The 13,772-nt window shown below is 36.0% G+C and overlaps 1 protein-coding gene across 1 annotated transcript in view; it reads left to right on the forward strand.

Moving 5' to 3' along the window:
* Nucleotides 1-6,129, forward strand: part of BICD1 (BICD cargo adaptor 1) — a 117,515-nt gene extending 111,386 nt beyond the window's left edge. The window contains 1 exon segment of the mRNA XM_032221622.1: nucleotides 4,607-6,129. Within this exon segment, the coding sequence (XP_032077513.1) occupies nucleotides 4,607-4,694 (88 nt within the window). The 3' untranslated portion in view covers nucleotides 4,695-6,129.
* The last annotated feature ends 7,643 nt before the right edge of the window (nucleotides 6,130-13,772 follow it).

Raw genomic sequence — 13,772 nt, forward strand, 5'->3', positions numbered from 1 at the left:
GTTCACCAATCTTGACCACTGGGATCATATGCAGTCCTAGTATAATAACAGAAGTTAGAATGATCTGTTCCTGTTGACAACAGACCAAAAGGCAAGGAAGTTAAAGACCAGTCCATTAGTTTCCATCCATCATTAATCTTAAGAAATAACCTCATGCCAGAAAATATATATATATATACATACATACATACATACATACATACATACATACATACATACATCTCCAATCTTTATTTTAGATCATGCAGGAACATGAGACAAGAGACACTGTCCTTAGTGACCCATAACATTCACTGCTTTATATATATTTATAATAATTAAATTAAAAATAATGCACTGATGATATTACCTAGTTTGGTAGTGAAATGTCTCCAAGAAAACCCTCAAACTCAGAGAGCACCAAAGATACCCCAGATCAACCCTGAGGCATAAATATTTACTTCTATAAGGAAAAATAATTAATTTGTTAAACATTCTGCTAACAAATCATAAAAAATTCTTTCTTTTTCTTTCTTTCTTTCTTTCTTTCTCCCTCTCTCTCTCTCTCTCTCCCCCTCCCTCCCTCCTTCCCTCTTTCCCTCTCTCTCACACACAAACAAACACTGCAGTCACAACAAACTCATTTTGTTTGGCAGAGCTTGCTAGGAGAATTACAATGGTACCCAAGGAAATGAATACCAAACCAGAGCTGCTTGCTTCATGCCACAACATTAAGCATAATTGCACACATATTCAAACATGGAACTGTGGTATTATAGAAAAATGGATTCTAGCTGAAAATTAAGGGGGGGGGGGCGGAATCCTAATAATATGGAACCAGTGACAGAAAGGTTGTGGGTTCCTCTTCACTAGATAAATTCAAGCTGAAGCTGGAAAAGTCATCCGGGATAGTATTTCAGAACAGGATTAAAATAAAAAAATCATTATGTTAGAATGAGAAATTAGTATTGCTCTTTTCTATATCCAGCTACCTGATCAGCCAATCAAAAAAGCCACAAATTTTGTAATCTAAAAATTCAGTTATTATCTTTATTCTTATTTATTAATTCAAATATTAAAAGTAAAAATGAGAATATGTTGTTTAGATGAGCTACATGGTAATCTTCAATCTATTGTTATCCACTCTCTTGTATTTATTTCTTAACCCCATACTAATTTTTACCTAGAAATTATGGAAGTTGAAATTCAAAACATCCAGAATGCATTGGTTGAGAAATACTATAAGATGTATCTTTTAGTGTTCTTTCTCTGGCCAGAGTTTATTTTTCTTCTAACTTTGTAAATGAATGATACAATTAGGTGCAACTTCAGGGTACAGTACTAGTTAAACATTTTGTTGCTTGCTCACTTTAAAGAACTTGTTTTCAAAGATGCAGTGAAAATGATATATTTTGTGAACGCGCTCTACTTAATGAGTTGGAAATCTTTAGAAATACTTGATTCTTTTCCAAGATAAAGAGGGTTCCATCATAATCCTTGAAGGGAATTGGACTAATGTATTCCTTTTCTTTTCTTTTATAATGAGTCAGATTGTTTTGTGCAATGTTCTTGTTTAACGATGGGATAGGAGATACTTTAAGGATATTGACTCTGTTTACATGCTTATATACCATGGAATTGATTGATTATAGTCCATTAAGTTGTTGTTGACTCTTGAAGACCATGTAATTTGATTTCCTCCATTATCATCTGTCCTTAACCTGACCCCCCCCCCATGTAAAATTCTAGAATACGTCAAAGGATTATTTTGCTTTGAAATGTGACTTTTTAGCATGAGCTATTTCCTGAAATTTTGCATGAATGCTCAGGGAAGTTTATTGCTCCAAACCTGGACAATATTGCTGCTTCAAAAATGTACTAATTTATCAAACAAATGTACATGGCCCTTTATCTAACTGATAGATCTCCAGGCATGACACTGAATTGCAGTCTCATTTGAGAATTTCAAAACAGTAAGATTGTAAAACATCGTATTGATTGGCATGTGTTTTATATTTTTATCTGCACAATAGCAATATCAGTGATGGCGAACGTTTTTCTACTTGGGTGCCAAAAGGGCCCGTGCGCATGCATGTGTGCATGCATGCCCACACCCGTAATGCAATGCCCTCCCCCAGCGCATCCACAGGCTCCAGAGGTTTTCCTCCCACCACCCTCTGGAAGGCTGAAAATCAGCTGGCCAGCATGTGCATGTGTTCTGGAGCTGACATAGGGCAATGCCTCGCATGCCCTCAGATATGGCTCCGCCTACCACCTGTGGCACGCGTGCCATAGGTTCCCCATCACGGAGCTATATGATTGCATTTCATAATTAAACTTCCAGAATCTTAGCTGCTATATAGGATCCAATCTGAGTCAGTCACCAGACCAAAGATTTATTCTTCCAAGTTTTTAGACTCATGATGGAGCCCAACCTCAGGAAATTTCTCTCTCCAGAATGTATACAATGGGCTGTTCTACACATTGTATGGTGCCTGGTTGTATGTGGCTTTTTAGCTGTTATGTTTATTATTTCAAAATATTTGTTCAAAATATTGTAAGGAACTACAAAATAGATTCTTTGGCCTATCTTGGATATGATATGACCTACTGAAAGAAGATTGTTCCTTCAAAAAGAACTTTTGCTTCAATAAGGAGTGGGCAGAGCCTCTTTCAGTTGTTGGGCAAGATGGCTAATTGCTCTGGAGTCACTCACCCAGGAAGCCTCAGCTAAAATATTAAATATTGGCAGACATTTCATCACTGTAATTCCATCCTTTAACACTGTATATCTGTATTTGAGAAAACCATATTTCTGCACATCATGTGGTTGTTATGGGACAAAAATGAACGCTGGGGAAAAAAAATTGGAAGATGCATTTTGAAAAGAGTTTTATTTTACACTGTAAAATTGTTAATTGGTTATGTTGTTCTTGATAACTGTCCTAATTTTTTATTTTTATCCAGTTGATTTTAAAAGTGCCATTAGATCGTCCTTTCATCATTTGCACAAAAGCAAACTGTGTTACACTAATGCATTTTTAATTTTTTCTTTATTCCTTTTAGCTTGCAACTTTATGGCATGATAATTTTAGCTCTGCTAATTGTTATGTTTGTGCTTTAAAAATATTAAGTCAGTGGGAGCTTGCTCCAGACTGCTAGTTCCCTATTGATATTAGCTACTCAAAAGCAGCAATCTATTCCCATCCTCCAGTGATGGGCTAATCATAGAAAAAGAATGGGCAGGGGTCTCGCCTTGGGAAGAAATAAGGGTCACATGCAGCCTGTGGTTTTTTCACCTGAGTCTTAAAATGGTGCGATCCATGATGTCAATTGGTCTTTCAAATGGTTAGATTTCCTTGAAGCAAGTTTTGCTGCAATAGATCTATGTATTTGTATTGTTTTTACTATGTTTTACTAAGCAAGAAAGAAAACAAAAGGAAAGACAAAGGAGGGAGAAAATAGTCCACAAAAGTATACTATATAATATTTCAGATATATTAACGTTTTTATGTTTTTCTGTAATAGAAAAAAAGAAATTAAGTCCAAAAATGCTCTAAATAGAAGCCCTAGTGGCAAAATGCTTGTTGAAATATAAAAAAGAGTTTGTCAGATCACTGGATTAATAATTGAGAATTTGTTACATTTGTAGTGAAGACAGTTTTGTAGTAATAAATTATCTATTTCTGCAATCCTGCTAGTTCCTAATCTATTGATACACAGTTCAGAATTATAAAATTAGTCTTAGAAATCAGTGAGTTTTGCAGAACAAAATTAATGTGTGACTTAATTGCTTCCAGAAGATATCACTGCACCTATAAATGTCTTTCTGAAAAGCTGTGCCCAATAAATCCAAAATAATGCAAATAATTTAAAATGCATAGAAGTATAACATACAGATCTGAAGCAGACATTTCATTTCCATGCATCTTTGAACCAATTTAAAATGTTTTAATTGCCTCTAAAAATGAAAATGTTACAGCTTTATTTTTTGCTGAAGAACACGTTAAGCCTTTTAGGGTAGAGCAGGATCTGAAGATTGCTGGCCAAAATCTATATGTCAACAGGTGTTTCAAATAAAGCTATTGTCACTTCATAATTTTTGGCAAATGATTCTTGGTTGCCATATATTGATAACAGATTTCAAAATTCTTGATGCTCCTTGGAATTCTTAGAACAGCAAGAGTAATAAAAAAAAGCTTATTTACAAACAAGTAATTTTGAATGTTTGGGCTAAGTGTTGTCAAACTTGCTCTATCACGTTGCCGTCATGCAATGTTTTGCGATGTTTCCCCCATTCGTGGAGCTGGGGTGGGCGTGGTCTGCAGATAACGCATCTGGCCGCGGGCCCCAGTTTGACACCCCTGAGTTAAGTCAACCCTCCCATCTATCTCAAGATGGTTTAAATTAAGTTTACAACATATGTTTTTCTGGTTTCATTGTAAATATGGCACTGATTTGTCTTCTATGTGCACATATGGTTACATATAATTTAAGAATTATAGATATATGCAGAATAATTAAAATACCAGAAAGTGCAGAGCATCACCTGTCTCCATGAAAAGTTTTCTTCTTTGCACTTTTCTTACTTTGACATGTATTTTAAATAGCTACTTTCTCATTCCAGTCCTGATGTAGCTCTTCCAGAAGAACAGCCACATTCCAGCTCTCAATATACCCCTCCTGTCAGCTGTCTACTTAAGCCTCCTCCTTAACATCGTGCTTCATATGCAACCTAAGATTTTTTGGGGAAATCTCACCACATGGACTGAACTGGAGTTCTTACAGCAAAGGAACAGTTTGTATCAAGCATGACTGCCTTGTTGCTGCTGCTGAGTCCAGACACCATCTAGAGTCTTAACAAAGGAAGGCATGTGGAAACGCTTTAAAGCACAGTGCCCAGACTGCTGAAAAATCTTCAAGGTTCCTTTGTGTGCATCATCTGATCAAAACTACCCAAAGGAAGTCAGACTTGTTCCTTCCAATTGTTTGGCTAGGACTACTAATGTGCCGGGAACCTAGACTCCTACCGAATAAAAGCAAAGAAAATATGCTACCAGTCTTATTTTGCCCATTCAGCTCAAGCTACTAACTCCATATGGCATTTTATATATATATATATTTTCCCTGACATATTTGCACCAAAAAGTATGGTTATTAGAAATGACGTGTGGATGAGTTTTTTAAACTTTTTTAAAAAATAATTTACATTGAGATTTGTTTTGTTTTTTTTGTTCAGTTAGGATTTGTTTTTATTTTAATTTTAAAATGTATACATATTTTATTTGGAGATAGCTCGCCTTGGGCAAAATACAGCCTGGTGTTTTGTTTGTTTTATTGCACAACATTGTAGAAGATACATTGAAATGAATGTGTATTGGGGGGGGGAATTGCAGAGGAAGTTGGGTGTGCCAAAATTGCATCAAAATAAATAGGCACACAATGAAGCACTTACATTGCATTGATTTCAAGATAATTCTGGCATGCCTCATTTTCTCTGAACTGTGTCTTTTGACTGGTACTACAGAAGTCTGCTGCACTGGTATTGTTTACACAGTTGTTTTATACAATACTGTATTAGCTGCTGGTTCCTTTATACCTTCAAACTGATTAAGCCTGAAAAAGGGTTTTCTTGAATAATATATGCATAATTGTTTCCTTGTGCTTATTTTTGTGTTTCAGGGTATCATTTTGTTTTAAGGATCTTTTCCTTTTTTTTCTGGGCAAACTAATGACTCGGTGCTTTTTTCAGTTTTATTGTTTGGTATCCAGACAAAAAAAAATTCAAATGAACTTGAAGTAAACATAATGTATTTTATGATAATTGAAATAAATGCAGGATACCTTTCACTTTACTCCCAAATCCAGTATTATCAGACTAGGGCCTTCCTTTGATAAAAACCAAGTGGTGGTGGGGTAACAGATGATCAAAATTGGCGCATTTGGTGGGGAATATTAAGCAAAGGAAGTGGGATTGGTATCTTGGATTGAAGAACATAGGTTTAGATTCTTGCTTTAAGAGATTGTCTGAACTGTCAGCAGTTTTTATTCTAGCCCATTCCATAACAAATAACTCAGGTCAGGGTGCACAGGTTGTTCCTGCATTGCTTGGCATTCTTCGTTCAAGAATTTTCCCATTAAATTTGAGAAATGCTGGGTATGAAAGAAAATGAAGGATAATTACATTACTTTGCACAATGCTCAGAAGCAAGATGGCTTACTTGCAAGATTTCAAGTTATTATTTTGGGCTTTCTGCTGGCTCTCTCAGTTATATTGCTAACCAATTTCTCCTGTTAGTGGAATTCTTATTCTGAGTCAGATAGCCTTAATACATTATAATAAGGAAGAGCTGAGTAGATCCAGGTCCCTTGGTTCCATCTCTGCAGTGATTATATGAATTACAAGACAGAAATAAGTAAAGTGTCTGGGGAAATTATCCATTCTGAAAGATATCAGATCAGCTGGAATAACTTGACATCATCCTCCCCCCCCCCCCAATATGAAAGAAAATGCTCCTACTTAGAATAAATACCAAAAAAAGAGGAAAGAAGTAAGGGGGGAATCCTCAGCCAAGGAAATCATGAAGTTTAAGTGATCATCTTTGTGCCTAATAATAAATATCATTGAAAAACAAGGTGCTAAAAACAGGACAAGCCTAATCAGCAATTGGTGTAATGTGGAGCAGTTGACGTTTTTCCAAGAGACAGTGGTTTCAGTTACCAATGAAATCCACAAACTTGAAAGCAGACACCATGTCCTAGTGACAATTAGTATGGTAGGGAATTGACTAGATGGAAATACATTGAGTTTAAATGACCTCTATGTGACAGTCCAAATTATATATAGCACTGTTGCTAGAACGTTGGAGCTAATGGCTTCGTTTAATGTGTCTCCACGTTGCTTATCTTGTGCTATACTGAACATTTCAATGCTTCACTTCATATTCATATCTAGCAAGGGGATATTTCAGCAGCTCCTAGTGTTACTGTTGCCAACTTTACATTGGGTTACATTGACCGTTAGCCATCACGCAAATGTTTCTGGTTGAATTGAGTGTTCCTCAAGAATTCCAGGAACTTCAACCATTCATCTCACTTTAACAATTATCCTAAACTCAGCAATGTTGTTTTTGAACTGGTGGGATCTCCATCCAGGAACAGAACTTGCAGCTAATATTGGTGTACAATGAAGAGAGTCCTAGGGAGAGTTTCACAGTGGTTTTGCTTGTGGATAATGCAAATTAATGTATGCATATTGTTTTGCAAGAGAGAAGCACATGATTTCTTAGCCAGTGAAATCAAAAGGCCTTAAAAGTGCTTAGAAATGATTGGATCATACCTTCACCTTGATTTGTATTCTACTGACAAATGGTTTCAACTGACCTAATGTATACCTCAGAATATCTGTTAGATCAAACTGTCTGTGTAACTGCGCTGAGACTATATAGGTTTTACAACATATGCTATGCTACAGTGGCAAATCTCATTCTTGCCATTTTTGGTACTAATTTTGCAAAAAAACCAATAATTAAGTAATTTCAGGCTGTAGTCCTATGAATGCTGACTTCGGGAAAAGTTGTGCTGAAAAGTTAAAAAAAAAAAAAAAGGAATTGCTTGGACATAAATTTCACTTACCGCTGTACAGATTGTGGACTCATACCTGAGTAACTGTGCTAAAATTTCAGGTTCTTTTTTAAAATATAGGTTATACTTCATAGCTGGAAACAACATTTATTATCTTCATGAAATGTCCAGAGTATTCAAAATATTGGAATATACAGTATAGTCAGCCATGTCTCCCAAGCCTTTCTTTTTTAAATTTTGGTGGATAATTTTAAACATTTGAATATCAGTATGGGTCTAGTCCAGGCACAGATAAGCATGCATTTCCCCATTTAAATCTAAAAACAGATGAGAAAGAAATACACAGTACATTCACAATACGAAGAGTGATGAGGGGAAGAGAGTCTGTTATGTATTTTGCACATATGTGCAAACATTTAAATTGGCTTAGCTGGACACGAAACATTCAACATCAATCATCACGAGTAAGATGTGGATTTTTGTACAGCTTCACTTTTTTTTCCTGTCTGTAGCAGTGGTGAATTTGTGTATTAAAAAAAGAAACATCCAGATTGTTATTATTATGTCAAGTGATGAATTGCTCAAAACTCAAGATCTAAAAATTCCTCAAACTAAATGAGAAAAATAACAGAATATTACAAGGAAAATAATGGTATTCAGAAGACCTTTTAGTAAAAAAATAAATAAATCATAGTTATTCATTCTTTGGAAGGAACCTTTTAGCAATGAAAAAGTCCAAAATGGAATATTTTCCAAACACGATTATAGTCTACCCAACCTTTTTTTGCTTAATTAAATTTTACTAGAATTAATAACATAGGACTAAGCCTAACTGCACAACTGGAGAAGAGTGAATATTTAATTGTTAGGATCTAATATCATCCTTTTATCAGTAAAGCCAATAAAGCCTCAAGTTGTTATCTAATCTCTAACAAAGGTACATATGATTCTGAAATTGGTTCTTTTATTTCATGATTTGTACAACTGTTCCATTTTAAATTATTTTTTCTTCTTTATGAAATATTTGTTTTAATGTTCCAAGTGCTGAGATGCTACATTAAAAGCACAGTGATTTCCCTCCTTATATCTTTTCTTAAAAATTACATTTTGTTCTTCAGCTTTTTCTCCAGTTTTCTATCTGTTAAAGCTACATGAGACAGAGTATTCAGAAAATTTCTGGCATTTTTTAAAATAATCCTGTGTATAAAATTTAAAAAGCAATTAATTGCATTGGCCTCAGGGCAAAATGCATCTGAATATGCAATATAATAAAAAGCCTGCATGACATAATTTCATGTACCCCTTTTCAATCATCTATAATAAAGCTAGATGATTTTTATTTCATGAAGATTCCTCTTTCCCTGTTCCTTCATATTGGAAATGCAAGGCCAGTATAACTTCGTCAAGAGCCATATTACCTTCCATCTATTTTAATTTCCCTTCTACTGCTCTTGAAAATCCTCTCTATCAAATTTGAAGGCAACATGGTGATAACTGACAACATAGAAGGGGGGGGGGGGAGATGTATATAATTGTGATTGTTATGTTAATTTGCTATAAGACTCTGGATGTATAGGGGCCTTGTTTTTCAGAGAGCATCTTTAACTGAAAATATATCTGCTGCTCATTATTATGGGCGGTGCGATGACTCAGCAGTTAGGACACTGGGCTTGTCAGCTGGAAAGCCACCAGCCCAAGTTCAAGATGTGAGCATCGTGCGATGGGGTGAGCTCCCATCTTCGCCTAGCTCCTGCCTACCTAGCAGTTCGAAAACATGCAAATGTGAGTAGGTAAATAGGTACCACTTTGGTGGGGAGGAAATAATGCTCTGCAACATCATGCTGGCCATATGACCATAGAAATGTTTTTGGACAGCACTGGGTCAACAACCCTTGAAATGGAGATGAGTCTCAACCCCTGTGGTCAGTTATGACTAACGGAGTAAAGTCCGCAGGGACTCCTTTCCTTTCCATTATTATGCACTAAAAAAAAACAAAAAACAGCAGTGGCAATTTTTATATTTTGCAGCATAAATAATTTGTTTTGTTGAAACTTTTGACTTCATTATTAAAACTGTTTTGAAATTTGTCACAAGTGTTTGATACAAGTGGAATAATTCTGCTAACCAGCTATGTGAGTTTGGTGAGGGGGAGAAATAAAAATAATCTAGCTTTTAAAATTTTATTCATGGGTACGGCTTTGTGTACCATATCTCTGAATAAATACAAGTGCACCTCACTAGTTTTGGATCTTGCGTTTCAAACCTTTTGGTTTGACTGTTAAAGGATTAATTCATCTGATCCTTTGTTCAAAATACTTTAAATCCTGATGTTTTGTGACTTTTGTAATCTCTGAACGTTTCCCTTTGCATGAATGTTTCCTTAACTAATCAACCACAAAAAAAATGTATTGTGTTATATTCCAAATGGTTTTGAAATGCTGGTGAAGTTTGTGTTAAACATGATTGTATACTTACATCTGCCTGCTGTAAAGGTTGGCTATTTCTAAATGGAACTGAAACTGTTATAAAATTTTGAGGTTGAATGATTATTTCTAGATGGTGAAGACAATAGATGTGCTCAATGATTTAAAGACTGAATGTTAGGAATTATTGTGTTGCAACCACTGGTTTTAAGGAAAGTATATTGATTAATTCTCAATTCCAGAACCATGTGCTTATGAAACCTCTGAAATAATTATCATGTTAAACCCTCTTCCATTCTAGTCTTTGTATCTCTAGACAATCCTAGATGAATTGTTCTGAGAGGCAGTCATATGCTTGTACATGTTTGATATAATTCAGCTTGAACGGTTGGAAATTAAGACACTCCAGAACAGAATAAATTAAATTAGGATCTTATATATGATTCTTACTTACATCATTATGTCCAATTAAAATTATGATGTAATGCATAATTATCCCACTAAATAAATGGGCCATCTTTTGTTCACTGAACTGTGCTATACCTGCTTTAATGAGTTTCTACATATTCATGAACTAGCTCTCTGCCGACGAAGAAAGGAAAGGAACAACCATGCAAAAATCCATGCAACATTAGAATTCACAATATATTTGCGATATGTCACCAGCTAATATTTGCAAATCTCATTTATTCTATTTTACTAAGGCTTCAGATATGTAACGAGAAAAATATATGGCATATATATGGATTTTTCAGTTGATAGACCGTCCAGATCAAGCCACAATCAAAATAACACAGTTAATCCTTAATCCTGTTGTAGCCAGATTAAACATAGCCTGAATGTTGTTTGGACAAACATCTCATCTCATCTTCTCCTGAGCTCATGTAATACAGGTTCCTCTTGCAAGGAATCTCCTTTTTCTTGTGTAGGAGAAAACTCCGGGGGGGGGGGGAGAAGTATTGTTTTCCACAGAAAGGCAAGACTTCAGCAGAGCCGTTGAATTTTAATCTCTTCTTAATCTGGTCAGTTGGAAAGAGCAATTGGCAGATTCCAGCTCTAACCCCATTTTATTGCTGTCGCTATAGCAATAGCACTCAGACTTATATACCACTTCACAGCCCTTTCTGCCCTGTTTCCCCAAAAATAAGACCTCCCCGGATAATAAGCCTAATCGGGCTTTTGAGCACATGCACTAAAATAAACCCTCCCCAAAAATATTACAACGTAGCAGTAGCCATGAGGTGACCATGCTTGCCTCCTGCACCTCAAAAATAATAAGACTTCCCTGAAAATAAGGCCCAGTGCTTATTTCGGGTGTCAAAAGAAAATAAGACCCTGTCATTTTCGGGGGGAAACACGGTACACGGTTTACAGAGTCAGCATACTGCTCCAATATTCTTTATTGGTGAATTACAGAGCAATCAACGAAGATTAAAAAATATGGACATATAAAGCAAGACATTAAAATGTTAAATTGCACCCATTCAAAATCAGTGACACCGTATGTATCAAAAGGGTTGGAGTGAAAAACTGACTATATCATCAGTAATTGGTGAACTGCTGACAAGGCAGGTCACACCTCCAAGGGCAGAGAATTCCTGCTGAATCTGCAAAAACTGAGAAGGATCTTCCAAGGTAAATATTTCTGGGACCCTGCCTGCTGGTAACATTATATGAGAGGTGATGGTGATGGATACTTGCCATTCATAAGGCCATTTAGAACCTTACAAATAAAAAAGTACTTTGATGAGTACTTTAATTCAAAATATTTCAGATTACTGAGTATATGGCTTATTTTATGCCACAAGATTGTAGATTTGCATTTAAAAGGAGCAGAATGGGATGGAAACAGAAAAATAAAATAGTGATGGCTCAGCCCAGATAATATATTAGGTTAGCTATGGATCGGTGTATCATGGATTCCAGAAAACCGAATTATTTGAGTAGAACAAATTGTATTCAATCAGGGGTGAAATTCAGCAGGTTCTGACAGGTTCTGGAGAACCGGTAGCAGAAATTTTGAGTAGTTCGGAGAACCAGCAAATACCACCTCTGGCTGGCCCCAGAGTGGGGAGGGAATGGGGATTTTGCAATATCCTTCCCCAGGAGTGGGGAGGGAATGGGGATTTTGCAGTATCCTTCCCCTGCCACGCCCACCAAATCACGCCCACAGAACCAGTAATAAAAAAAATTGAATTTCACCACTGTGTTCAATGTAATTTAAAACCAAATAAAGCCACAGCCAATGCATTCACACAATATGCTAAGCTTGTGTTAACTTTGAATAGCTTTTATGGAGTTTAACATATTGTATGAAGCCTGCTCTTTTGTTAGTTTATGATTCAGTAGCCTCATTCCATAAACAACTTAACTCACCTCTAATGAATCTTCCACTATCATAAAGACATGTAACTATACTTATTGTTTCAGTTGATGTAGATGAAATTATGTCACGCTCATGTTTCTATCTACTCTGGAAGGCAGGAAACTCTCCAAGAATTGTTCAGGTATAAATATTATGAATCTCATATAATAAGTATTAGTATTATACCAACTATTTCAGGCAAGGAACAAGTTCTAAACAAGAATTTGTGAATACAGAATCCCGCTAAGTCTGATCATCTATGTTTAAAATAAGAAGAGGACCAATAATGGGGGGTGAGAGTGGGGTGGGGGAAAGCTGTGAGACCAGGATAGGGAAAATGAATTATTATTCCTTATTAGGGTATGTCCCACAAAAGTTTTAACAGGTTGATAACTCAAGGTTACTACTAGCAATATTAGAATGTTAGCAATAATCCTGGTGACGCAGTCATTAAGTGCACATTTCAGGTAAACTCCGCTTCAATCCTGAGGAAGTGCAAAATTAACTCAGCCTTCCATCTTTCAGAAGACGGTAAAATTAGGACTCTCCAATTGATTTCTCCAATTTATCAGGCAACTTCTGAAATTCTACTAACGGACATTATCTTCATTATCTCTTCAATGCATTTATAAACTCAGTAAAAATTCCATGCTGTGTAGAACATGGATCCACAACTCCCAGACTGCGGCCCACTACCGGGCCGAGGCCTGTTCGGAATTGGGCTGTGCAGTTGGGCTGGCTGGAGCACGTGTGTGCACACAGCACAATTTGCCTGAGCGGTGGGCCAATGGGCACTTGGTGCGCATGCGCTGGCCCGCCATTCACACAAGTCGAGCTGTATGCATGCAGGCCCACCACTCATTCAAGGCCTGGCTGTCACTGCTTTGGAGTATTGACTGTGTGCATATTATGTTTATTAAACATATCTGCATATTTTTAATTGCATATTTTCATTGTTGTAAGCGACTTTGGAATCACAATGATAGAAAAGCAGGGTATAAATTCAGTAAACAAAATATTCTGCTAATTAGAATTAAAGACTCAAAGACTGTTCGAAAGCATAAAGACCAACAGTCTAGGAATTTTGCTTAATTACCATTTTGGCTTTTGAAATGTCACTTCCAGAGTAGGAAATCAAAGACAGCCCTAGAATGGAAAAATCAATGAGACACACCACAAATTCAGCAAAAATATATTTATAGGTATCATGCAATAGCAGTTCTACTAGGGCGAGAATTTATCCTAGGATGCATATGTAATTGTCATGTAGTTTTCCTGTTTTGGCCAGTGCCAGATTGAATAAATTTGGTTTACTGATTTACAGATTTAATTTTGGTTTACTGTTTTATAACTAACGTTTACAAAACTTTTATGACATTGATTCTTTATCTCAATATTTCTGTTCCATTAAAAGATTTCT

The sequence above is a fragment of the Thamnophis elegans genome, chromosome 7 (assembly GCF_009769535.1).
Source record: "Thamnophis elegans isolate rThaEle1 chromosome 7, rThaEle1.pri, whole genome shotgun sequence".
NCBI lineage: Eukaryota > Metazoa > Chordata > Lepidosauria > Squamata > Colubridae > Thamnophis > Thamnophis elegans.